General features: G+C 46.4%; 1 protein-coding gene across 1 annotated transcript in view; it reads right to left on the minus strand.

The window, feature by feature from the left end:
- The window catches only part of LOC135824322 (deleted in malignant brain tumors 1 protein-like), a 29396-nt gene extending 3048 nt beyond the window's left edge, over positions 1 to 26348 (minus strand). The window contains exons 1-9 of the mRNA XM_065337055.1: positions 26040 to 26348; positions 25046 to 25187; positions 23759 to 23925; positions 23419 to 23557; positions 9971 to 10143; positions 9044 to 9226; positions 7135 to 7302; positions 5442 to 5618; positions 2097 to 2285 (exon numbers count right to left, since the gene is read on the minus strand). Coding sequence (XP_065193127.1) covers positions 2097 to 2285; positions 5442 to 5618; positions 7135 to 7302; positions 9044 to 9226; positions 9971 to 10143; positions 23419 to 23557; positions 23759 to 23925; positions 25046 to 25187; positions 26040 to 26109 — 1408 coding nt within the window. The 5' untranslated portion in view covers positions 26110 to 26348. The remainder of the gene's footprint in view (positions 1 to 2096; positions 2286 to 5441; positions 5619 to 7134; positions 7303 to 9043; positions 9227 to 9970; positions 10144 to 23418; positions 23558 to 23758; positions 23926 to 25045; positions 25188 to 26039) is intronic.
- Between the last annotated feature and the right edge of the window lie 1000 nt (positions 26349 to 27348).

The raw sequence follows: 27348 nt of genomic DNA on the forward strand, positions 1-27348 counted from the left end.
TCATTAAAACTTGACGATAGCCTACCCGTATGCCAGAAACAGTTGTAAACCTGTGGTTAAGTTTGTTGCTGACAGACCATGAAGGGATTGCTTGGACCGAGAAACGTAAAGGAACTAAAACAACTTTATCAAGAAATGAATTCTATTTGGCAGGCAGACGTAGAGGGATGGTCTAAGACCATGATTGAAAAACAGAGTGCACTCTACCAGGTTCAAGGTCTGTTTGAAAGCGGAAGGATTTTTTTCCAGCTGTGATGCGACCCGCAGTTGATTGGAAACTCGTCGCCTGGCACGAGGAAACATGGATGCAGTGAATGGGATTCTCGGACTTTAACCATTTTGTTGTGGATCTGATCTACTCGCCTCCCACCTCTTACGAGCTGCATCTGCGCCTTGATCCTAGAGGGTGGTGGCGTTTCTGTGGATGTTGAAAACTCGGCCTCCAACCGAGTCTCACAAGAACTATGATTTTTTGGAACAGCAAGATTGCAGATTTTTGAAAACTCTAAAGCGTGCTGGATTACTGTTGTTCTACGGAAAAATCGTGGTGTACATATAGTTCATCGTCAAAATTTGATTTTCCGTCACAAAGTGGATGAACGGACACATTTCGGCCTCAATCACGGGAAAACGATGACTTTTATCCTTGAGAGACTATCACACACATTATAATTTCTTAATGTGTGCAAGCTCCACTGCAGCCACTTCATTACATGAAAACCCTACACACGCCATCCTCAATTCAAGTAGTCTCGTCGCTGAAATTTACAATACCTCAATCAAATATTTGGCCAGGAGCCATCAGCCTGTGAATTGAGGATGGCGTGGGTAAATGTTTTTTTATGAAACTCATTATAATGCACGTTAAACGATGATGGCTCCTGGCAGGAAATTTGATTGAGATATTAGAGACCTGTTGCTAACAATTTTCGTACACCCTAATCGTAGTTCGGGAACGAGGTTACGAAGATCTTACGGAAGTTCGTCTGATCTGGACGGAAAAGCCACTTTCAACGAATATTGTTTTCGTTCTTGTTTGGCGGGATTTGTTTAAAAATTTTCAGACTTTTCCCTCTACTCTTTCTTTTAGCCCTGACCGTAAACGTGTCAGTTATGTACTATGGCTTCAAATTTGCCTGCACCTGACTGTTCCTTCGTCAGTTATTACTCCGGATAGGCAACGGATAGTCTGGGACTCAGGCATTGACTTGGTCCTGCTCAGACAGATTCGCGGATCAGGAAATCCTTTTGTCCGTGGTTCGTCCGTAATGAATGATGTAGTTGATGAACTATCCTCACAAGACCGGCGGTTCGGCAAATTTAAAAAAAGGCGCTTCAGATAGGCTGCACCTGCTGATGTCGAAGTAGAAATCCAAAGATAGCAAAAGCACATCGGCCTTTGGTATTGTAGAGGACTTCTCCGACGCAGACCTGCCTCTAACCGAGTTACAGGAGCTGAAGGCCGAGAAGGAGCAAGCCGCAGTGGTAGTGGTGAGAGCCAAGCATGCGGAAAAGGCTGTGGCCGAGCAGATGCGAGGCGATGCTTGTAGGACCCTTTGGGAGAAATCTTCAGCGGAAGACCGGCCCCAGAAACCCAAGCGGAGCAGCGCGTACGACCAAGGGGATCATATTATTATGTACCTCGAGAAGGAACAGAGTTAAAAGCATTTCGAATTTTTGATGATTGAGTTCTCTAGGTGAAATTTGAAATTTAAACAAGAAGAAAACACAAAAAAGGTACGCCGTACAATTGTTTTTCAATCTCCCGCCGGTGAGAAATATGTTGCTACGACAACAACGCAACGAAATGTGGACATGCCGAGGGCGAAACGAACAATTTTCGAAACTTCGGTACGTATTAAAACCAGACCTAAGGAAAATTAACGAAAATCGCTAGCGAATGTATTTTGCAGCGAATGCTTAGGATGGTGTATGTAGGGTTTTTCAAGTAACTCATTGTAACTCACGTTTAACGATTTACCGCTGCCTGACTGGCGTAGGAGCAAAACCGATACACTACGGCTCAGGCCAAATATTTTGAAACCTCGACCGTCCATAATTCAATAGTGCTTTGTGCATAATTATATAATACTTACGAAGGCAGCGGGCATCAGGTCCAGTCCATGAAGCCGAGACCGATGATGTATTCTCACACCTCAGTGTTGGATCGGTTACGTTTAGAGTGTATCCTTCATCACAGCGAATAGCCGCAACGGAACCGATAGTGCGACCTCCTATCGAGGCTGTTCCTTGGGGAATGGTAGGACTTCGGCTGCAAAGAATATCTGAGATTCAAAGCAAACACGGATAGTTGTATATCATGCCACTGTTTTGCAAAGGAAGAGGTTGTTGCGTAGATACACTCTTTTTTTGCTAATGAGCTCCGCTGCGGTGTGCATAGGTGCCCATTCCTATTGTCGTCATCACACATGCCTAGTCGCGAAAGGGATTGTCGCGTTCCTGTGCTGTCTTTATTCTCTTCCTGCCATTGTCTTGCCATTTTTAGCGTCAGCGATTGTACCTCTCCCAACTTGATTTCATAGATGATGGGATTGGGTCCAATATAACCACTGTTAATCATCTGGATATCAACATGTGCTTACGATCGGGAACATTGTTGTGAAATGATGTGTTGTTTTCCCGTGTGATGGCATTCCCCAAACTGTCTCGTCTAGTCGCGTGCATGTGTGATATGAGCATGCGCGATGTTTTAGTCGAGAGTCCTTTTGTCAGTCTCCTTGTTCGTCCCTTTGAGTGTTGTCTCCATTTCCGTAATGTCAATAATAATTATGTAAACCAAACTAGTCTTGTCCTTTGTGTCCTGCGTCCTGGGGAACGGAATGGCTGAGATTCCGTAACAACGTGGTGCCGAAACCCGGGACGCAGAGGATGAGTAAGTTTGTCATGAGTCTGTTCATCGTCGTCTACAACGAAGTAACTGTTACTTTGAAGTAAGCAGAGCGTGGGAGCGGAGGAGGTGAAGAGCTGGTGGGAGCGGAAGACGACGCGGAGAGGAGGCAGAGAAGGTGATGACTAGAACAGTCACTGTGGACTGGAGCCTGAGACGGCAGGAACCGCGACGGAGCGTGTGGCCGTGGCTCGCCAGAGGACAGTGGACGAGTCTGGCGTCACCGACTGTGTGTCGTCCTTGTTGTTCGTCTTGTTGTCTTGCTCGCTGTGTTGTTCTCTCTCTGTTCAGTTCGTTGCTTGTTGCTGTGTTGTTTCAGTTTGGTTGTTGTCGGTCTGTTGCTCTTCTATTCGTTCTGTTGTTCTCCATTGTTTTTGTTGTAGATTTATTTGGTGCGGCTGTGCGCATGTTATTATTTTGTTGGAGCTTCGGGCCCCCGTGTTTCGGTTGGCCTTGTGTGGCGTGGCCTGGTCGTAGAGCGTCGGCTCTAGGTTTTTGTTTGGCCCTGTTTCGTGGCCCGGATATTAGAGCGTCGGCTCTAGCTAGGTTGATGGTTGGTTTTCGTTTTTCTGTTCTGCTGTGGTTCCTTTTGCTGTTGTGCATGTGGAACGTGGTGTCGGTTTATTATTTTGTGGAATGTCATCAAGGGGGCAGGTGTTGTGAAATGATGTGTTGTTTTCCCGTGTGATGGCATTCCCCAAACTGTCTCGTCTAGTCGCGTGCATGTGTGATATGAGCATGCGCGATGTTGTAGTCGAGAGTCCTTTTGTCAGTCTCCTTGTTCGTCCCTTTGAGTGTTGTCTCCATTTCCGTAATGTCAATAATAATTATGTAAACTAAACTAGTCTTGTCCTTTGTGTCCTGCGTCCCGGGGAACGGAATGGCTGAGATTCCGTAACAACATTCAAGCCATACAGGAAACACAATGCCCCACCCCCTCCCCCTGTATGTGCACTCAATCTAATCACGCGTCACAGGTCCTCAAATATGTACCAGTGGGCATCAGCAAGCGGTTGGTTTCAATATCAAGCTCCACAAAGGGGTTTGAGGAAGCAGAATGATCAACATCAGGAAACACCTCCACCCGAATCATCCCCGACCATGTTCACACTACAAATAAAAAGAGCTCAAAATCGAAATTCAGGATCCGGGCTTCCTTTGCTTGTTTTTAGTTTTTTTCTTCTTCATCAAAACTGAACACAAGTTGTAGATCACCGCTGTTCTGCTTTCCGATTTCTTGCGAACGTTGGTGTGTTTCGAGATAACTATTCAAAATTTGGCGGAGGAAAACCAAACCATTCAATTGATCAAGCTTTGTACTCGATGTCTGGTGTGACCCCTCGAGCCAGCTGAGCGCCAGAGATAGCATGCCCAAAGTGGCTTGTTTCGGTGTGACCGCGGCCTAAGGCTCGGAGCTCGCCCATTACTGCTGAGTAACACAGCTCGCTATGTGTGTCCACTAGTTGGGATGCCAGTGCATTCAAGAAAATATATGGTCACTTTGCAGCACCCATTCACTGCATCCATGCACTTCATTTGGTGGTCAGCTAAATTTACTCACCTCCCATCGGTTTAGGAGCTGCATCTGCGCCTTGATCCTTGAAGGGTGGTGGCGTTCCTGCTGATGCAGAAAACCCGGCTTCCAGCCGAGTCTGTGAATTTGTTTATTTTATTTTTTGCAACACATGCCGGAGGTACTGAAGACGAGAGGAGTGATATCTGCATGATCTACCCTGTTCTCTCGGTCTGAGAAGGATTTTTCTAATCCAGTATTAGTTGTCTGATAATTTCCTATGGGCATGAAGCTATTCGTTACAACGAATTGAGGCGTGGTGCTCTGTGTCGTGTGTACAATAGCTCTATTCGAATGATTATTGAGCATTCTGCCGGGACGGAGGACTCTCATTTTTTGATGATGGGAGCTGCGCAGGACAACAAAGGGCAACGCTATTCCGCGTTATTGACAACTGTCAGCACAATGCATACTCCGGTGAGAAAGCAAACAATGTACTCCTTCCACTTGATTGTCGTCTGGTACTTCTTTATGCTGTGCATACCCGTGTTGAATTCCTAGTTGAGATGAGAGAAAGGCGAATGAAGTTGAAGACACCACTGCAGCATAAGTACAACTGCAGTGGTGTCTTCAACTTCATTCGCTCGAGTCAAGCTCCCTATGAAGACATCCAAGAAGAAGATGGCCTGATGAGTCCAGCGGGGACGAAACGTACGTCGCAATCGAGCTATGTTGTTGCTGTGTCATCATCTATGTGCCATGCACTACTTAATGTACCAGCCTACGATGCCGGATACCGCCAGCCATGCATCGACCAGGCGCCAGGCGCGAACTGATGGTGGTGGTGGTGAGAAGGAGAGCTCTGTGCCAGAACTTTGCAGCCTAGAGAGCGTGTGTGGGCAGGCGTGTGTTTACCGCCATATTGCCAGGTGTGTCTTTACCACCATATTTATCAACCATGAGATGAGAGAAAGCCTGGAAAATACAACATGATTATAGACGGTGTCATAGAACATGTACCTTCGCATCTCAGGGTGGTTCCCCGCCAGTAGCTTCGTTCAGTGCAAACTAGCTGAGTGTCACCCCATGAGCGCCGAGTATGAGGATGACACTTGAACGACGCTGTTGCATTTACGCGTGTCGTCGTGTATTCCACAGTAGCCTTCACACCTGCTGGAGGTGTCCCGCAGTCCTTGTCTGAGCACAAACATAGAGAATATGTGACGGAAGGGAAACAAAAAGCAAATAATTCAAGAAACCCCAACACCAGCAACGCAACGGCTGCAGAATTTTGAAGTTTGCCTTGTTCGTCCTGCCAATGTGTCATGCAAGTAATGTCATTTTCCTGAACATTCGAACCTTTTTTCAAACTGTTTGTGCATGTGCAAATGGTTTACCCATGTTGTTCAGTTTTCGACTACGCGGTTCTCGGCTGTAGTTTATAAGTAGAATTGTGCTATCGTGTACAGCATGCTCGTGTTATGTCGCTTTGTCACTATGTACCGTCAGCTGCCATGATTCCTGTGTTCATCCGTTTCCAGTTTTATTTGTTGAAGTAAATAGTTGACATGTCGTGTGTTTCTAGGCCTGTCTTATTACATGTATATTCCTTTTGCCTATTCTGCAGTTGCACGCGTGTGTTCACCTCTTTTGCCCCGCTCGTTCCTCATTTCTTTTGTTCATTTGACTTATGCGAAGACTAGCCAAGCTTGCTTGGTGATGTCAACGCAGACAAGCGTATAATAATAAGAAATTTTAATAATGAATTTTGACTCAGTGCTCCTTAGTCTGTGAGGAAAAAAGATCTCTTTTATGAGCAAACTAATTGGCATTCAATGTGCCATTAGGAAGGACTATAACACAGCAAAAATAATGGAAAACAATTTTATTATAGGAATGTATCAGGTAAAGGAAGATGCTAGGAATGCCAACCGAGTTCACATTAGAAACGCAAAATATATGCCATTAGGGCTCGTGCAAGAAACATCCCCAGAATATGGATGGCAACTGTTCTAAATATTATCTACTTATTGAAAAAATTTGCAGCAGGCATAGTGGGGTGGTCGAAGACCATGATTGAGAAACAGAGGGTACCAGGTTCAAGTCCTGCTTGGAAGTGGAACAATTTTTTCCAGCCGTGCTGCGACTCACAGTTAATTGGGAATCCGTGGCCTGGCACGAGGGAAGCATGGATGCAGCGAATTTTCGGTCTTTGACCGCTTTGTGGTGGGTCTGATCTACTCACCTCCCTCCGCTTTAGGAGCTGCATCTGCGCCTTGATCAACGGAGGGTGGTGGCGTCCATACGGATGCGAGAAACACTCGGCCTCGTCCAATGCGAAACTTGATTTGTTTACTTTTTTATTCTTCAATCCAAAAGCGCAGGCCTGGTTTCTTTGCAGCAAATGCAACTTCATATTCAAGACATTTTCGGATGAATCACGCCTGACGATTTTACCAAACCGAAGTTACATCTGCAGCGGAGACAACATGATTGCGTGTTTGGATTGAAGACGATTGGATTCAAGAAGCCTATCATACAACCAAACAATAGAGTGTAATACTGTGGACTGTGTATGTTAGAAGGACGGGGTTGGCTTGTTATGGTTCAACCTGTGCGCATGGAAGAGATAAGGTCCGGGTTAACATGTACAGTTTGAAAGCCCGTGTACCACTCTCCCGAAGTGAGGCCGATGCGTATGACTTTGGCTCACCTTGGCATACGTAGGGTGCGCCCGACCATTGTCCTGTTGAGGAATTACATCTCGATATGCGACTGCCAGTGACGTATGTTGCATTATTCCAGCACACATACCTGGTATAAACCGATGTTGAGTATGCGACGTTCGCATTTACCCCAGCATGTCGCGGGCCGCAACGGTCTGCATTAGTGTCATGACACACAGAGAGTTCGAATAAGACATCAAGCCAACATTTTTCTTAGTTCAAAATCCATCATTTGGGCTTTCTGGTGGATCTCATTCAAACCAACCAGACGACTCCAAGGTGGTGCACATACAATATTATCAAAAGTGTCTATGTATGCAGTATAATTATATGCGCGTCAGTGGAATCTTGCACACATTGTCCGTGTGTTAGTACTACTGTCAACTCAATTCACAACATCAAGCGTTTGCAAGATGATTAATTATCGCAGCTATTCTCTTAATAATTTAATATATTTTCACATACTCTTGCCATTCCGTTCTTTAACGATCTCTGTTGATGAGGTGCTTATGATCGAAATAGCTACAAGGAAACATTACAACAGTTTTTGGGATCGCACTTCTGCTGTGCAAGAGGTCGACCAGACGACACGTTTTACGGGGTTTGAACAGAAGCCAAAATGAAGGTACCATACGCCACTACTTAACATCGTACTACTAATTAAGTCGACCTCTGAAAGTCTTAGGGCATGTTCGATTGGTAGGATCGGGATCACGATCTACCGGATCCACTGGATTCGCACCCTTTCGATTGGTCGAATCCGGATCCGGATCCTTCGGATTTGGATCAAGTCAACCCATCTCGGAGAGCTGGGTTGACCGGATCCAACGGATCCAAATGTGACCTTTTATGCGTATATGGCGGGTGAAAATCGCTTTTGTACACATTGTGGTACGCACACGTGGATCGCGATACAGCTTGTCGAATTTTTGTACAACTTGCACGGCGAGTACGACTTTTTATTACTTCGTCAACATGGCAACATGACAAGACCCAAAAAAGTGTCCAGTTGACTCTGAAGGATCCGACGGATCTGAGATCTGGATCCCGATCCCGATCCATGGCATGTTCGATTGGTAGGATCGGGATCCCGATCCACTGGATCCACTGGATTCGCACCCTTTCGATTGGTCGAATCCGGATCCGGTCAACCCACCTCGGGGAGCAGGGTTGACTGGATCCAACGGATCCAAAATGTAACCTTTGTGCGTATATGGCGGGTAAAAATCATTTTTGTACACATTTTGGTACGCACACAAGGATGGAGATAGAGCTAGAGCGTGTTGCCTTTCGTACGACGTAGACCTCTACGCGATGAGTACAACGTTCACCCTTTTGGGTGCCTTGTGAACGCCATTTTCAACATGGCAACAGTCAAGGTCCAAAGTAAAGTGTTCAGTTGAATCTGAAGGATCCGAGGGATCTGAGATCTGGATCCCGATCCCGATCCTTACCAATCGAACATGCCCTAATACATGATTCTTTGTCTAAAAGGCAGTAAAGTCCGAACCCATCTATAGCCCTCCATATCCCGAATCAAAGCTTCAGCATCATGATGGACCAGTTCTGAACATTTGGTACAGCGAATTGTTCTGTGGAAAAAGACTGCTTGGGAGCAGGATCAAAATAGATTTGTACAATTCGGACAGTGGTAAAACAATCGCAAGTTATAAGGTATTAGAAGTATATAAAGAGGCCAAAAATGTTGAAATACTCCTCACACTTTCATTCCAAAACACATTCAGTTAGTGGCTGCTCCAGATGCGAACTTCACTGCAAATAGTTCAGAGAGGGTTAGCTGAAACCCAAACTTTCACGCTTGCCCCAAATCCAGTCTTCTCTCCCTATTTCTCCCTATCTCACTCACTCTCTCAATGACTTTTAGATAATATTTACGTTCGCAATCTCCCACGGGATCACTCCACATTCCATAGGACGAGCAGAGGCGATAAGGTTGCTTTCCACGATATGTGTACCCGCCATTGCATGTGATCAGAGCTATCGATCCGGGAGTAGAAGTTGTGAAGTTTGTGCTCCCAAGGGAAGAACTGGGAGGCGCTCCGCAAGTGGATAATTTCACTTAATGCACACACACCAGAGGGCACATCAAAACAAACATTTGCCGTCAGGTAAAGATAAGGAAAGAATGACAAAGAGGAGGAGTAGGCAGTAAAGTCATGGATGTATAACGTATGTCATAATAACAATGAAGAGTGCAATTGATGTAGACATGGCCCATGTCTGCATCAGTTGTACTCCACAGCAACACTTGTAACTACTGGTCAACCCTTGGTGCCAGACAAAGCGGTATTTAGTTAGAGGTTTGCACCGCGCGACCATATATTATGGATCCCATTATATGATCTGTATGTCAAAATGCAGACAATACAATTCCCCGCCACTTGTGCACTGCCATTCGTCTGATCAGAGAGAGGAAATTAAGTTTTATTGCAGACATTTAATACATTCTGCTGCTACTTCTTGCTGTTGCTATGACTACGCTATACTAGCTCTATCTCTCAAACGCTTCATATAGCACTATTTTCAAAGAATGCTGAGTGATTCATTGAAAAGGGAGACTAAGCCAACGGAAATTATTAGTTTTCCGACCATGGTTGAGTAAAGAAAGCTGCCAGAACTGCTTCGCAGCGGTATTTTGCTGCCTTAGGGATACCAAAACGAAATATTTTGCACTTGCAGTCAGACATGATGCGCATACTTCTTTTGAAGTACCTTTAATTGAAAGATAAGTATGCCTCTTTTTGATGAAGACTGATAGAGTGCAGTAAGAGCCTAGTGACCAATAGCCTCCCACAGTCTTACCACATTCAACGCCAGCATCTTCATAGTGGCTACAGCCACCGTATCCTGCCGCACTGTGAATGTTAGGGCATTCGAAAAGGTTGCTTTCCGATCCAGTGCAACGCAAATTGGACAGGAAAATCCGACCGCTGCCGCCTCCAAACGTCTGGATGGTCGCAACAGCTTGCGAAAACCTTCAGTTACGACGATAAATTGTCAAAGAGTATAACTATTTGAGAACAGATTTCAGAGGATTATATATTGAATATATTTTACAAGTATGATCAATTCACACTGTATCAATGTGATTTGTTGACAAGCCTGAATAGATCAACACACTCCTATGGGAACATTGAAGATCAAGTGAGCAGTTGGAGAATACAAAATGTGCAAGCATAGCATTTCTACAGTTCATTTATTGGAAGTAGTCCCACTCGCTTTGGAAAGCCAACTTTGGCCAAAAAGAGGTTAAAACACACGTATAAGGAGTATCCGTACTTCGAAGTAGTATTTACTACTTTACTAGGTCAAACCCCACAGACGGTGGGTCTTTTTAGATGGTACACTAGGTAAGTGGGTGAAATAGAGCTAAATGAAGAAAACCATAAATGCATAAAATAGAGTAAAGAAAACGGTGGCTGCATACTATGCCATTATGCATTCCATTGCTAACATGTTTACTCTGTAAACATTATGCATTCATGTGTGCTTCAACGCACTCATGACTTTACTCAGGTAGCTGTGCTGAGCCACAGTACACTGACTGTGTTGTTTACATTGTACTTCCACTGTTTTCTTGCCTGTTATTTGCATCATTGTATTCACAAGAACGGGCTCATTTTTAGTTGCGATATCAGCAACCTTTGCCCTTTTTCTGAAAACATGGATGCGATGTCAGCCACTTTCACTCGTTTGCGCATGGTTACGAAAAGCATACCGGTAATATGTATAGATTATAGACCGGTTAGGAGGTCTATACAGGATATATAGACCGAGTAAAAGACCGAGGTCCCCCGAGGTCTTTTACGAGGTCTATATATCCTGTATAGACCAACTATGAGGTCTATAATCTATTTATCGTGTTCTCCACGCAATAGTTTCTCTTCATACATGACATATCCTTGTAATTATAGTATTATACTATAGCCTATACCGCATTGTACTGCATTGAAAGTCAAGATCATTGTTTAAACTAGGTTCAGTATCGGTAGCACAGTGGCTGGGTGGTAAGGAAGAGTGACTGAGATTCACAAGGTTGTTGGTTCTAATCCCATCTTGTGTATTTCTGCTTTCTTCAAAAATTTCTTTTTCTAAGTTGGAGAGAAAATTTCTAAGTCCAAGAAGTTCTAAGGAGTCAAATATAAGTAGTCCAATATATCGCGTATTTGACTATAGTCAGTTTCAAAAAGATTAGCAATCCTGGTGATCGCCCGGGGAGTTTGCCGTCTTACCGTATGAGCGCTCGAGCGCTGCCTGGAAAAACTCACTGTGAACTCGAAGAAATATTCCGCGCGAAAGCATGAAAAATGACAACTCACTGACGTCGGTACTCGTACATGTTCGTCTGGTTTACAACAAACGAGTTCTTCCTCGCATCGATGTGGATCAGAGAGGACATGTCGAAAGTGTGGTAAATAATTTTGACGAGCGGGATGCATCCATTTTGTGACCAAATAGATTCTTTGAGCTGCCGCGGATGCAATTTACTCTCACGATGTGACGAAAACGGCATCGACACAGACTCATTCCCAAGGCCTTGAAGTGGCAAAGTTATCCGTGTGACTTCAACGACATTTTGAGAAAGCAGACGCCTGTGAAAGCTGATAGAAGACGGCGTTGACTCCTAAATTCAAATAAATTGGCGATCTTCAAATACTAAAATAATTCTGAACAGAAAGAGTCGATCGATCGCGATGTGCCGGTTTATTCAACAACACGTAGCTACAGCGCAATGACTTCCGTGTTCACTCACACGGTTTCAGTGTTGTGTGTGTTCCAACTTCACATGGCGTCAGCCAGTCAAGTGTCAGTCAGTTCGGCAGGAAACGCGAGCTCCAACAACAAGTCGCTTGGCGCAGCCACCTTCTTTGTCTTGTACCAAAACAATGAAAAAATGAAGAAAAAATGTTTGACTTGAAGATTTGTTGGGATTTGAACTCACAACTTCATGGTCAGCAGACAGCATTCATAACCACTAGGCCAAAAAGGAAGGGATAAATCGTGGGTTTTGATAACAAATCGATACTGGCTTCCAGGGCAAATTATAAACCATGGGAAAAGGCCAGAAACCTGGCCGAAATACTAACTCCTTAACGGTTGGTCCAATTGTTCCGAAACCTTCACAGAACAATTTGCCGTGCCCTAACAAGCCGTTTTATGTACTTTGTTGTCCAGATTTCCCTTATCTTCATACTTTTTAAGACCCAAACTTGATTGCTAATCTTTTTGAAACAGACTGTAAGCAGTCAAATACGCGATATATTTGACCGCTTAGGTATCAGGGAAATTAGTGGGGTCAAATACTAAGAAGGCGATAATGTATTTTATCACTCTCTTATTATTGACCCCCACAGAAACTTGTGATCTCTATTATATAAAGCGGTCAAATATCAGCATATATTGACCGCTTATATGGACCACTTATTATTGACCACTTAGCCCGAGGACTTAGAACTTTTTCCTCAACTTAGAAAAAAATCAGAACTGAAAGAAGAGAAATCTGAAGCCAAATGCTGGGATTTGAACCCAAACTGTCAGATTCTGAGTCAAAGAACTTGGGGAACATACTACAAGAGACAACTGAAAACTTCGGTTTACACAGAAGTAATGTCCAATGTAAACGGCATATGTACATACTATTATACTATTACAATAGTATTCCTTTCTTCCTATAGCAAAGCAAAAACAGTTTTAGGTATGCTATGTCGTGATAAATCTATTATTGCCCTCATAATCAGTCAATATATGAAATATAGACCTCGTAAAAGACCTCGGGGGACCTCGGTCTTTTACTCGTTCTATATTTCATATATTGACCTCTTTAATCGTGCAATAATAGATACATCATAATGGGCTATTCATACTACGTTGCAATATGCGTCACGTTTGGGAATACGACGTACTGGCAGACGTCGTTTTCATGCGGGTGCATTCACACAGGCACGCGCACGCTGCTCGTACAGCTGTGTGTACAGCTTCTTTTGGACACAAACTGCTGGGAACGACAGAACGAAACTCGGTACGGGGGTCTGGATACGTGATCTACGTTTTCGTATCAGGGGTACGATTTTCCCGCTAAACTCCATGTTGTCATGGCTATCCGGACGAAAACGTCACGTTCGCCACGTTTTGGGCGTTGTGTGAATGGCCCATAAGTCGCGAAATGTTATGGCATCTTTGGGAAGGGGCTACACACAATTCCAGATGTACAGTTGTTTTCACGATACATGTATCTGTTGTTGTTGTTGTTGATTTTTATTTTGCTTCGCAAGGCCAAACGGGCACTGGTGCCCAATTCTATGGAAGCGAATTTCAAAAGGGAGAGAGCTACGGGGAGAGAGAGAGAGAGAGAGAGAGAGAAATAGAGAGAGGGGGGAGGGAGGGAGATGATAAGCAATTTTGCAGCGTCAACAGAGCGATACATGTATCTGTTGTTGTTGTTGTTGATTTTTATTTTGCTTCGCAAGGCCAAACGAGCACTGGTGCCCAATTCTATGGAAGCGAATTTCAAAAGGGAGAGAGCTACGGGGAGAGAGAGAGAGAGAGAGAGAGAGAGAGAGAGAGAGAGAGAGAGAGAGAGAGAGAGAGAGAGAGAGAGAGAGAGAGAGAGAGAGAGAGATAGAGAGAGGGGGAGGGAGGGAGATGATAAGCAATTTTGAAGCGTCAACAGAGCGATTTTGCAGTGTCAATAGAGCGATTTTGAAGCGTCAACAGAGGGAACACAAAGAGTTCATAAGCGCACAAGCACGAAGAGAAGAGTAAATGACGTGGTGTGTGGGCGGGAAAAGTCAGACAGAGCATTCATTGCAAGGTGTAGGGGATGGAGGCAAGCTTAAATTGCTGGGCAGCCTTGATCTCCCTTACACTCCTTGGGAGAGCGTTCCAGGCCAAGGCTGCCTGAAAGGCCAGGCGAGATCTGCCGGCTTCTGACTGTGCCGAGGGGACAGTGAGGCCCCTGGAAACCTGGTGCCGGGTGGTGCTGCCAGCTGATGGTGAGAATAGGTCCTGGAGGACACTGCTGGCTTTCCCATTGACACAGCGCCACACCAGGACGAGCCGCTTTTGGGCGTAGCACTCGCGAACTCTGTACAGGGACATCCGTTCGAGCAGAGGCTGAGCCGAGGTGTGAGGCGGCAAACCGTATACCGCTCTCGCCGCTCGGTTCTGCAGGACCTGTAGGCGATCAAGCTGCGAAACCTTGAGGGAGGAAGAGAAGGCGTTAGATCTACAACTACAAAGCACAAAATGTTGGGGCGCCAGTTTCCAATGAATTTACTGCATTCTTGGCCTGACTATGAGTGGGGGCGTGGATCCATTCAATGTTTGCATTGATTAAAGCTCATTTCACTGCAGAGTTTCACTGCATTTTCATGTGAAAGTGTAGCGGGTCGCAGTCTCTCGGAGGCAAAAATACAAGGGTCTCAGTGAACACACTGTAACTGGCAATTGAAATGTACTGGCAACGAAATTAACTGATTGGCCACTAAATTAACTAACTGGCTATAAAAGAATCGTGAGCAGCAGGTTTGATACAAAGGCAGACTCCGTACGCTAATGTACGGGGATACGCTAACGTATGGGGATACAGTACGGGGATATGCTATACACTAAACGCTATACGCTTTGAAGTCCCCAGCGTGCCAACGCTACACCTCCCCTCTCAAATACAATCACGTCCTCGTGATTCGAATACTAACGTTACATATAAGTGATAGCTGGACATCAACAACTGGCTGCTATTTAGAAAAAACTGGCGGCATGCATGGTCGCGTCGGAATAAACTCGACGATAAGAGATAGGCAGAATGGTTGACTTGCATAATATAATACAGGTATGGAGTCGTGAACATTATAGTAGATCGCGAATTGCTGGGAGAGCGTCAACCGGAGTATGGCAAATAATATCGGAAATGATAACGTTTGGAATAGAGGGAAGAATGAACTGATAAACAAATCATAAAGTAGAAGCACACCAGGTTCACACGATCTCACGGGGTCAAAAGGGGAAAGAACTGTCCTCCGAATAGGACCTGAAAAACCACAGCACTCTTGCTGCACAACGCTGGCACAACCCGCCAGGAAAATCGCAGTTCAAAAACCAAACTGAATACACTAAAACTATAAGGGGCGTTGTCACACACATTATCCCACGTTAGCTGGGTAAACCGTGGCTCACCATGATCAGACGCCTACTAAACTAAACTGGATTCACACACTCGCATAAAGGAAGACTGAAGAGAACAGGGCGACTGAAGGAAGACAGGAAAGAAAATGCCATATCAGCCAATCAGCGTTAGTAACCACGGCGGCGGCTGGAGCTATGGCGGAGGGCGAGCCAGGTTTTATCTTCATCTTGGTTGAGCCGGTCACTCAGAGCGGCTAGCTCGGCGTCAGACAAATGACCTCCCTCCTCGTCTTGAATCATGGTCTTCACATTGTCGATAGCATCGCTTTGCGCGACGTAAAGGGTGATGGTCTAGCCAGGAAGAGTGTTGACGAAAATCTGCATCCCACCACGGAGACGAAGTACCAAGTGAATAGTGGACTCCTGCTGAACGTTGTAGTCACTCAGGGTTCGGCCGTCTGCCAACTGCGTGCCGGCAAAAATCAAACGCTGCTGGTCTTGGGGAATTTTTTTTTTTTTTTTCTAAATGTGTACGATGGAGACGGTTGGCAGTTTTGGAGCTCCTGCTCCGGCCTCCTTTTCTTTTAGGATTGAGAAGGACTGGTCTGCAGACCACTTGTTTTACGCCAAGGCGCTCAAGCAGAGTAAGGTAGATATATGTCAGGTCTGCCAGGTGGACCTTCAGGGCAAGCCTGGTCATTGCGTTGTTACAGTGAAGAGTTCTGCTGAGCGGGAAAAGATACTGGACGCAGGAATCCGGATTTCCGGTAAGCAGGTGCTCTGCGAGATTTCCGGGGTGGACTTAACCCATCTGCATGTGTTTGGGTGCCCTGTTGGGCTTCAAAACAGTAAATTGTGTGCTGCGCTGGGCCAATTCGGCCGAATTGTTGGGTCGCCTCAACAGAAAAAAGTATTGTTTGAGGGATTGGAAATAAGCACTGGCACCCGTGTTCTCAGCCTGGTCCTCCGATCACCAGTTCCATCTACGGTTACCGTAGGTCAGTTGAAACTGCGAGTATGGCACCGCGGCCGACAGCAAACATGTTGGCGCTGCAACAACAGTGGCCACGAGGCTAAAGCATGTCCCAACCGTGGGGCACAGTCTACAGCTTCCCAGCTTCCACAAGCACAGCACCGCAACACAACCGGTACGAGTACAAACCCTCCCAGCGTCAGTACAGCCACTGATACGGGTACGGTGACTACCCAGCCCGCAGAAGCCGCTGTAGAGCCAGCTGTCGTCAGTGTGGAGACAGGTGCAGCTAGCAACACAGGGCTGAACACTGCCTCAGTCAACAGCTATCGCCAGGCACTTTTAGCCAATGGGACCAGCACTGGCACAACTGATACCAGTAACCATGTGCCGGCTTTCAGCCAACCTGGAGACAACGAAAAGAGCAGCGGGACAGCCCCCTCTCCTGATGACGATGGCTTCAGACTGGCAGCAGGCAAACACACCTTCTCCGCCACTGTCCTATCAGGGCGCACTGAGCCACCTGCCTCTGCCTTGAACGACCCGCAAATTGCGTGGGCTAAGGAGTGTTCAAACCGTGAGCGCAAGAAGCTGTCAGAGAGAGTTGAAGCTGCCCGCAGAGGAAGCTACTAGTGCAATGAAGGTAATTACGGTTAATACTTACTGCACTTGCTCTTAATCCCCATGCTGATCCCTTTTTCCCTAGTAATGATAGATCATCAGAACACAATTTCTTTAGCTGTATCTTTTTTAAATGTTAATGGCGTCTCTTAATCCCTTAGCACCCAGCTTTTCCCCCTCCAAGTTAACTACTAGTAGTGTACACAGTCAACATCTCTCCCCTGGGGCTGGCGCTGGCATCCCAGGTCCCAGTGCTCATGGCTCTTGTACCCAGAATAACCGTTCTGCCCCTGCTCACCGCCTTACCCCACTGACACAGTCCTTCATAAGACTGGGCTTTTTGAATGTTTGTAGTCTTCGAAACAAAGTAGCTGAGGTCGCCGATATCCTACAGCAATACAACTTCGACATATTTGGCGTCGCAGAAACCTGGCTTGACAGCACAACGTCAGACAGTGATATTGATATACCAGGTTACTGTGTGATACGGCACGATCGTCCAGTACGCACAGGTGGCGGTGTATGCTTTTATTTCCGTTCCGGACTCCAGGTAAAACCGCGCCCAGAGCTTTCCGACGCTAACATTGAATCGTCCTGGATCGAAGTCAAAGGGCGACGAAGGCGACAACTAGTTGGGTGCTTTTACCGGCCACCTGACGAGCCCATCTTGTACTGGCAGAATTTTGAAGAGCAGCTGCACAGGGCTTTCGTGGACAACCCAAGCATCACAGTCATTGGCGATTTTAACGTTAATGTTTCAACCCCCTACCCACCTTGTCCTATCGCCCGGAAATTTCTCGAACTTTGCAACTGCTACGGCCTCACTAATCACGTTCATGCTCCGACTCGTATCTCACCGGCGTGCCCATCAGGTACAACTATCGATCTCATTCTTTCAGCTAGTCAAGACATCAGTGAGTGCCACATCCTGCCTTTGACCATTAGCGACCACTTTGGGATTGAGGCTAACCTGCACCTTCAGGTTTCTCGCAGCGTGTCACCTCAGGCAGTAGAGCGGGTCCGAGCTCAGAGAAATACTCGGTCGGTGAACCTCTGTGAATTTCGTCGGGATGTCAGCTCCGCAGGGCTGGATGATTTTACTAACACGCGGGATGTGGACACCATGTGGGCGTCGTGGCATACCAAGTTCTTGGCTGTCGTGGACAAGCATGCACCCATCCGCTATGTATCCTCCAACCGCAAATCCCATCCGCCCTGGTCCGACAGAGAGCTCCACAAGCTCAACCAACGTAAAAACCAGCTACACCGACGGTGGCTACGCGATAAGGGAACCAGAATCTTCACGTACAGTTCAAGCAAGCACGCTCAAGCGCCAGAAATGCCTATCGCCGAAAGCGCAATGATTTCTTCCGAGCGCAATGTGCCGCGTCCAGTCAGAACTCGCGTAAGCTCTGGAACGTCATAAACTCCGTTACGAACAGGAAGAGAGTACGTGTGGAGCCTACTTGCCCCATTGAAGAAGTTTCGTCAGTCTTCCAGGCAGTAGTAACAGACAATGCCCGTCCTCACAGCATCCCGCTACCGCAAGGTCCACAGCCTCAGACTGCAATGTCAGAATTGCCCCAAGTGTCTTTTGGCGAAGTAGAACGGCTTCTCCGACAAATCAATCCTGCCAAAGCAACAGGAAGCGACGGGATACCTGGTCACCTTCTGAAGTGCTGTGCCGATATCCTAGCTGCGTCCGTGGCCACGTTGTTTAATGCCTCGCTTGTCAATGGCACTGTCCCCACAGCCTTCAAACTCGCACACGTTATCCCGCTGTTCAAAGCCGGGGACCCGTCTATTCCCACTAACTTCCGTCCAGTGTCCCTACTTCCCATATTATCAAAACTCTTGGAGAAAGTCGTACAAAAGAAGCTAGCCCAGTTTCTGGACATATCTGGTACCCTCCCCACGACTCAGTTTGCATTCCGCGCAGGCCACTCAACGGAGGATGCCCTGGTACTTATGCTAAATCGTATTCTTAGTGCACGGGACAAGCGTTTGTGTACTGGCATATGCCTTCTAGATATGTCAAAGGCATTCGACAAGGTTCGTCATGAACGGCTACTCCAGGACCTATTCGATATCGGCATAACAGGGACAGCCCTAAAGTGGTTTTCCGCCTATCTGTCGGGCCGTACTCAGCGTATCTGTATTGGACGGGATCAGAGTGCCATTTCTGCACCATCCTGTGGCGTGCCACAAGGTTCTGTTCTAGGACCGATCCTTTTCAGTATCTACACCCGCGAAGTTCCAACCATAGCTAACCAGTCTTCATCAGTTCAATTTGCCGATGACATTGCGCTGATCAGCAGCAGCACATCCCTGGACACGGTATCTGCTACGCTATCGGCCTCGGTTTCTGCACTTGCTGACTGGTTGCAGACCCGTGGTCTCATTTTGAATGCAGCCAAGAGCCACGTGATCCCTGTATACCCCAACAGGCAGCCTCAGCAGCCCCAGCATACGATCAATGTAAACTGTCATGAAACGCCGATTCCTGTCGTTACTGCGGCCAGGTATCTTGGAGTGCTCCTCGACTCGGATCTGTCATGGACGCCCCATGTTGATCGCTGCACCGCTCGACTGGCCCAGAGGATCGGAGCACTATGGAGGTTGCGTCGCTGCTTGACTCATCAGAGCCGAGTTCTCTACTTTAAAGCGATCATCATGTCTGACCTGATGTACGGATCCAATGCGTTTTCCCCGCTTCTTACTGCCAGCCAATTGGATCGGCTACAAGTCATGCAGAATCGGGCGGCAAGGGCGGTTTTCGGACTCTCGCATCACACCTCCGCGCGTACCCTCCTGCTGCAATTGGACACCTACAGAGTATCCGAGATATTCAGGCAGAAGTTCACCGTTCTAGTCTGGAGGTCTCGGAATGAGCACGCAAGTTCTGAACTGCAAGCCCTCCTAGTTCCTTCGGCAGCTGGCCCAACTAGGTTGCACTCCACCATGGGTCTGCGCCAACCGCCAGTTTCCACCAGGTTCGGCAAGGGTTGCCTCGCGTTCCGGGGCGCCCAGCTGTGGAACACATTGCCCAGCGATATACGTGCCATCTCCACGCTCCGCCAGTTCCGCGCCAGCATGATCCCGCACACACTTACTGGCCTTAGTACCTAGAGTACCAGACGTCCTGTTTGATGATCAGCTGGCTTAGTTTTTCTCCACCTCTATCCTAATTACATCAGTCCCCAATTTCATTTATTACTGCTTTCTATCTGCATTCGCCACCTTTTCATTGGGCAGATCTGCCCGTTTGGTTTGCGAATTAAAATAAACACAACAACAATACCCTCCTTGTCTTGGTCAGCAGCCTGCATGTTGTCGTCCTCATCAGCTTCGCCATTACTACCGGTAGTATACATGTAGATAGCGGGTCGCTTGGAATCGCCATCGGAGTCTCCAGTGAGTGCGGTGCGGAGAGAAGGGTGATCCACGCTAGCACCCTGACTGTGCTGCAGGCTAATTACCAGGGCCAAGCCCAGGAAGGCAAGAAACATGATTCTCATCTTGATTCGTCGCACGGAGCTATAGCGGGTTGAGCCATGGGGGTCCGAGAAACGTGTAAAGTAACACAGTTAGGTATAAAAAAATAAAATAAAAAAAAAGTAAATTATCGTGTCCGTTCCCGAAGGGAACTCACGACGGCCGCTAACACCCGGTAAATCCTAGCGGCAGATGCAGCGCCTAACGGTGGGGGTGAGTGGATAAGTCTCACAACCACTGGCACAAGTGCCGAGAACGACCCCATTAGCTGCATCCATGTACCCCTTGTGCCTGGCCACAAGTTCCCAGTTGACTGTGGGTAGCAGCACGGCTGGAAAAACCGCTTCCAGGCAGGACTTGAACCAGGTACCTCTCGTATCTCAATCATGGTCTTTGACCAACCCACTGTGCCTGCCTGGTCCCATATATACAGTTGGGTATAGAATGAAACAAAATGAATTTACCGCTGCCACCAATTTGTAGCGGGCCGCAGTCTCTCGGAGGCAAAAATACAAGGGTCTCAGTGAACACACTGTAACTGGCAATTGAAATGTACTGGCAACGAAATTAACTGATTGGCAACTAAATTAACTTAGGGCGCGCTCACACTGCAACCATGAGCACGCGTCCATGCGTCAGCAAAACGCAGAAACGTGGGAGTCGTGCTCACACTAGGCCTCGTACACGCGTAGACGTGAAATTGTCACACAAACTTTACGAATTGCAGTTCGTATCCAAAAGAGTCCATGCGTTTCCTAATAAAGTTGTGGCCCGTTTTGGATGTAATTTTTCGCATGTTGCATGTTGAAGGAAGTGCCTCGTGGCTCGTATTCTTGAAGTCGACGAAAATAATTCATACAATCAGGTAGGTTTGGACTCTTGAGGGACTGCCGCTGACATCCAAGCGCTTTCGCTTTCCTGACCTCGTGGTCAGAGCAAGTGCCAGTGCAGTGGAAATTCCGGTAGTGGTTTCTTTCGTCTGTTTGCCGAGATGAGAACTGTATTTTCCGATGATATGTAACTGAAATGTCTTGAGGTATGGCATTCCATCATCGCAGAAAAGTAGAGAAAGATAATTTCCGAAACCGAAAAGCCAGACCAAGCTGCCATCGTATTGAACGAGTACACTGTAGAAATTGGTCACTGACCCGATCACAACGAAGCAACTACAAAAATAAAATCGACATCGTCCAAAAAGGGCAAAGAATGCATATATGGCGGTGCGTGCGTGCAGGACCACAACTACAAAATTTTTAAAATGTGCAAATGTCGAGGTGACATCGACATGTCGACAACCGCCGATGTTCATGAATCAACACACCGGAATTTGAGAAATTGAACATACTTCAGGCCAGGTTGTACACAAATACGCTTCACGTCTACGATCATGTTGCCGCCAAGTCGTGGCACCCCCCCCCCCCCCTTCGGGGGTCGCGGTCACGATTTGAAACGTGGCCGCGGCGTTTTGGTCAAGTTCATGCCGTTGCCATGCAACTTGGCCGCATGGCCGCATGGACGCTGGTTTTGATCGCAGTGTGAGCGGGCCCTAATTATTGTAAATTGAGAACCCCGACACAAGCGTTTATCACAAAAGGTCATTTTTCTTTCTTACTGACCGGTTTCATCTTGTTAAAGAATCATCAGAGTGAAAGGAGAAAAGACAATACATGCTATTAGTACTCAGTAGGGCCAACTCACTTGGCCAAAACTAACTATGATACAAGTGGACCCATCAAAGCCGCTGGGAGCCCAAAGAGGCGCAGGGGTAGGGGTAATTGGATTGTGATCATGAAAGCATGCAAATGTGAAAGGTGCCGTGTTGGGACTATAGTATACAAATTTTGTTATAATACAGTACACGGGAAGTTTTGGCAGTGTCCAAATTTGGACACTGCACCTTTCACATTTGCATGCTTTCATGATCACAATCCAATTACCCCTACCCCTGCGCCTCTTTGGGCTCCCAGCGGCTTTGATGGGTCCACTTGTATCATAGTTAGTTTTGGCCAAGTGAGTTGGCCCTACTAATAGCATGTATTTTCTTTTCTTTTCTCCTTTCACTCTGATGATTCTTTAACAAGATGAAACCGGTCAGTAAGAAAGAAAAATGACCTTTTGTGATAAACGCTTGTGTCGGGGGTTCTCAATTTACAATATAAACTGGCTATAAAAGAATCGTGAGCAGCAGCTTTGATACAAAGGCAGACTCCGTACGCTAATGTATGGGGATACGCTAACGTATGGGGATACAGTACGGGGACATGCTATACACTAAACGCTATACGCTTTGAAGTCCCCAGCGTGCCAACGCTACAAAAGCAACCTTCATTGCGCCTGCACGATGCCCACGGAACGAGAGCAAAAGAAAACTCACTCACCTATACAGCTTGATCTGTATAACAATAAGTATATAAATAGAACAAAATCATAAAAATGGACTCGGATGGAGAGCCAAGGAAAAGTTTATAGCAAAGAAAAAAGGATCAAGAACCTACAAATTAGGACCTTCCAAGTTTGAAGGCTGTTGGAGTGCGCATCTAAGTTGTGCTAGAGCTGTTAGCCAGTTAGTTGTAGAACGTCAGTACCGTCGGTCAATGTCGTGCAATGTTATCGCAAGAGCTGATTGTTTAGTAACTCGTGGTAGTGGACATTATAGGGTAACTTGTAGTTTCTTCGTCCTTTTACTTGTGGTGTGCACGGGTAGTCGGATACCCGTGCTACCCGTGAGGACCTCGGGTAGACGGGTATCGAATCGTACCCGAAAACCCGAAGTCGCAGTTGACATGTACTGATGTAGAAAGAGTAGAGAGAGAGGTCTACAGTGCGCGTGTGCAAATAATTCACGCATGTCTACCCAGTGTGTAAGGGAAGGGTCCGGTGTGCATTGTGGTCTTGCTATGGGAACATTACCCAATCGATCGGGTACCCGTGCTACCCGTGGAAAACTACCCGGACCCGATACCCGATGAACATGCTACCCGACTCAGCCCTACATTTTTCTTTACTATAAAAAATCGTCAGACACAGAATAACTAACCCGAGTTGCCGACAAACCACGTTACCGTCACTTTTGTCCCAGTAATCATCACAAACCGTCCCCCAGACCCCGTAGCGGCGAACTTCCACGCGGCCTCTCATCTCACTTGGCCCACCCACAAGTCGAACGTCGCCGTTGGCTGAAATGGGGGACAAAATAACAGAAAGGAGTGATTAGCTGCACATTCTATTAGCTGCAAATTCTACTTGATTTGTTCTTTTGCTTTACTTTATACGAACACTTCTACGGACGTGAGCCATTCAGACCATGAATTTTGTCAACAAAAATTCAATCCACAATACATTAAGATCCACGAGAACGATTCTTCTCTACAGCTTACCGCAATCAACACCAGCATCTTCGGCATGTGAGCAGTCATGCACGCCCACCGCGTTTCCTTGGCATTGGAACAAGTCACTTTCTTGCCCGGTGCAATCCAGCTGGTCCAAAAGGATAGGGCCGTCACCAGTCCCGTAGTGTAGGTTAGCGGCTGTTGCCTTTGAAAACCTATGGAGATAAACAGCAATCATTTTTCAACTGCTAACCGCACATTACTTGCAATTGCATCAGTCTCCCCAATTTGAGAACCCCCAAGAAGTTGACCAGTGACTATTCACATACCATGGTGTCGAAAAATACGAGACGCGTTATCAACCCTACAAGGCTTTACCAGAAGCAAAATCCTCTTCGAGTTGCTGCAATAGTCATATTTTGGCAACTTTCGTTTAGATTCTCCGACATTGTATTCTTCCCCAACCATTGGAGTCGTCAACAGGCCACGTCCGGCAAAATGAAGAGCAATATGCTTGGAGGCGCTGCACCAAGGTTAATGTCGCAAGGCCATAAAGCGCCATCGAAAGGAGATTGCTCTGTATAGTGCCGTATTTGGAGGTCTCTCATGACCGACCGCCACAAAACAGCCGTGCTGATTGACAGTGAGAATTACGGAAAAAGATCATTGGCGATGGACGAAACCGTCCAATATTGCGCAGTGAAGCGGCTTTTTTAATTATTAACTGAGCCTTGTGCAAAGACAGATGTAGAAAGGATCTTGCGGATGTCATTGTCGAAGATATCTACTCATGAGTACATTTCAGTCTTGAAAAACAGTGTCAACTTTAGTGCCGCAATGGTGGATCGCCAGTATCAAACAGCCAATGCACCAAGACTAGTGAACTTCTAAATGGATTCAAAGAAGAAGAAACTGGCAAATTCCAAATCTCGGAAAAGTATCCGAATGGCCCAGACATTATTATGCATGACCCCCGCCTACCGGACTTAATTTCATATTTTATACTTCGTTTTCTCTCCATCTTCATTCTATTAGGGGGTCTATAGATTTCTCTCGTATAGAAGTATGTTAACATAATTATACCTAGATGTGTGACTCAATGATGCAGACAGCCAGACAGTTTCAGCCAATGAGGCCTCATCTGTGCAACTCCGAGCTTAAAATAGGATTAAACTGTCAGCCATGGCTACGAGTATTATTAACTGGTTTGAACAAAAGACGCAAACCGGAAAATCAGTATTATAATCAGCCTTCCAAGTTGACATCGACAAGCAAGTTTGGCTGGTCTTCGTTTAGGCCAAATGGAAGGAAGAATGTGGAACGCTATTTACCTACCCGAGTTGGCGGCAGACAACGTTTGCGTCTAGTAAGTCCCAGGCATCGTCGCATACGGTTCCCCATGTGCCGTTGCTCAAGCGAACCTCCACTCGACCTCTACGGGAACTAAAACCACCAGCAAGACGAACATCCGTAGTGGCTAGAAATCACAAGACAATTTCACCTCCTGTTTATGATGTTCAGATCAAGTCTTGACTTGAATGGAATGATTGCGAGCTTGGATAACATTCTTCTTTTCCTATTTTGTGAAAGTTCGATCCTTTAGTTTGATGGAAAAGTGTGGGCCCAAGTTATGCGATCGAGCCCACCAACTAACCCCGATTTTGAACAGTCAGACGTGCACACTCTAGCACAAAACTGGCAATGCCGTTGGTTAGCGCTATCGAGCAGTGCTCAAGCTGACAATCATGCGGTGGAAAGTCTCAGTACCCCGTTTACAGTTTTGTGCTAGATTTTGCACGTCTGACTGTTCAAAATCTGATTTGGTTGGTGGACTCGATCATATAACTTGTGCCAACATTTTTCATGTTGCAATTTTTTTCCTTAGCTCACCATCTGAGTCTTTTAGTTTGAAGTTTGATCTCGTCCTTCCCATTATTATGTACATGCTGGGAAGTGATGTTCTTGAGTAACGCAATTGCCTAACTATGACACGGTTTCATAGAATTTCATTTGTGTTCTTTGGCTCAAAAATCAGTTACTGCTAAAAACAAACCTTTATTGTTTTGTCGAGGCCACTTCCACCTACATAAGGACATTTATGACTCTCTTGAAATAAGAAACACTTGTCGGTGTCGCTCTCTACAGAACACTTGTTCCATCACTATTGGACCTATGTTGAAAGTCCGATGCATTACCGGTTAGGCCATGCTGCGAAGATCCTAGAAAGCATACCCCTCTCCCACACTCGATAAGAAAGGATCTGTTCTAAGAGCATTCGTTACGGTGATTACAAAACCAAGTGAAAACGGAAAACGAAATACACACTCACCAAAAGTCGATGAAAACCGGCCTACCAACAACAGAGCAATAAGTGCACAAGCCGACTGCCCTCTATCCATTATCTTGCACAATATGTCAGGCGTGCTGCTTAGGCCTTCTCAGAGAGCAAAGCAGGGATTACTCGTTCACCGAAGTGTTTCCTCACTACTCCATGTCACTTGCACGGTGAATAATACCTTGGGTCAAGGAACAAGAGCCTTTTACCACTGAGCCTTTCACGGCTGTCGCGCGAACATGAATTACAGGTTCATTGTTCCAAGAGGTGGAGATATGAACTTAACCGATTTCAACACTACTCAGTATATTGCTGCTCGAACTAAGCCTCAGCACGTTGAGCATGACTAGATACAGGTGCCCGGGGAAAGTGGTGTATCTTTGGAAAAGAGTACTCGCCATGCACCAGACGTTAGGTGAAGCCGTGATCAATCTAATTGAAGGAAGTGAATTAGCGTAAGTCGAACTGCGTTCAGCATAGCACGATCTCGTTTCCTCCTACTGGAATACAAAGCACTCATCCATGACTAGCTAGCTCCCGGAGGCATCACTCATGACAAATGGTGGTGTCAAGCACCTGTTTCGAGGGTTTGTTTTTACACATCTTCAAGAATAATCAGCATGCTTCGCTGCGTGTACTTGGCCTTGGGCCATCCTGTTCTGTTGAACTACAGCTATGCCGTGACCTGCCACTCCACGCAAAAACGCTGCTTTATATGCACTGGTTCTCTTCGCTCATGACGCCTGAGGACGTATTTCCCCTCTTTTAAGGCATTTCTGTAGGGTAAGGGCCATATTGAGACGTTGGCACTGAGTATTTTCGGCGCACCTTAGTGACACACCTACTACGACGTTTTCGAATCCATCATCTGGCTACACCTGGTATTCCTACTTGTATACACTAATTTTGACCTCGGATTACAAGTAACGAATGACTACGCTTAGAGGCCAAGAACCAGCGGTTGCCAGTTAAGTTTGCCTTAGGCGTGAGTCTCTGGGTAGCATGTGCAAGTTTTCATTGCCTTCCACGTGCCATAGCATCCTCTTCTGTTTTCATTAAATGGAGACACGTCGGACGTGATCCTCAGAGATCATGACACGTAGGCAAACCAATCAAACAGCAACCAGGGCTTTAGCACAACAGCCAAAATTCATCGCGAGGCTAATCAAGGAGCGTTATTCCGCGTGACTAACATACGCCCAGCCTCCAAGCGAATATCAGTGTACAATCAACAAGCATGTGTATTTAAAGTCGCTACCTAGCTCTTTTATTAAATGCAAAAAGTCTTGGGGATAGGATAGCA

This window comes from Sycon ciliatum, chromosome 9 (genome assembly GCF_964019385.1).
Source record: "Sycon ciliatum chromosome 9, ocSycCili1.1, whole genome shotgun sequence".
NCBI lineage: Eukaryota > Metazoa > Porifera > Calcarea > Leucosolenida > Sycettidae > Sycon > Sycon ciliatum.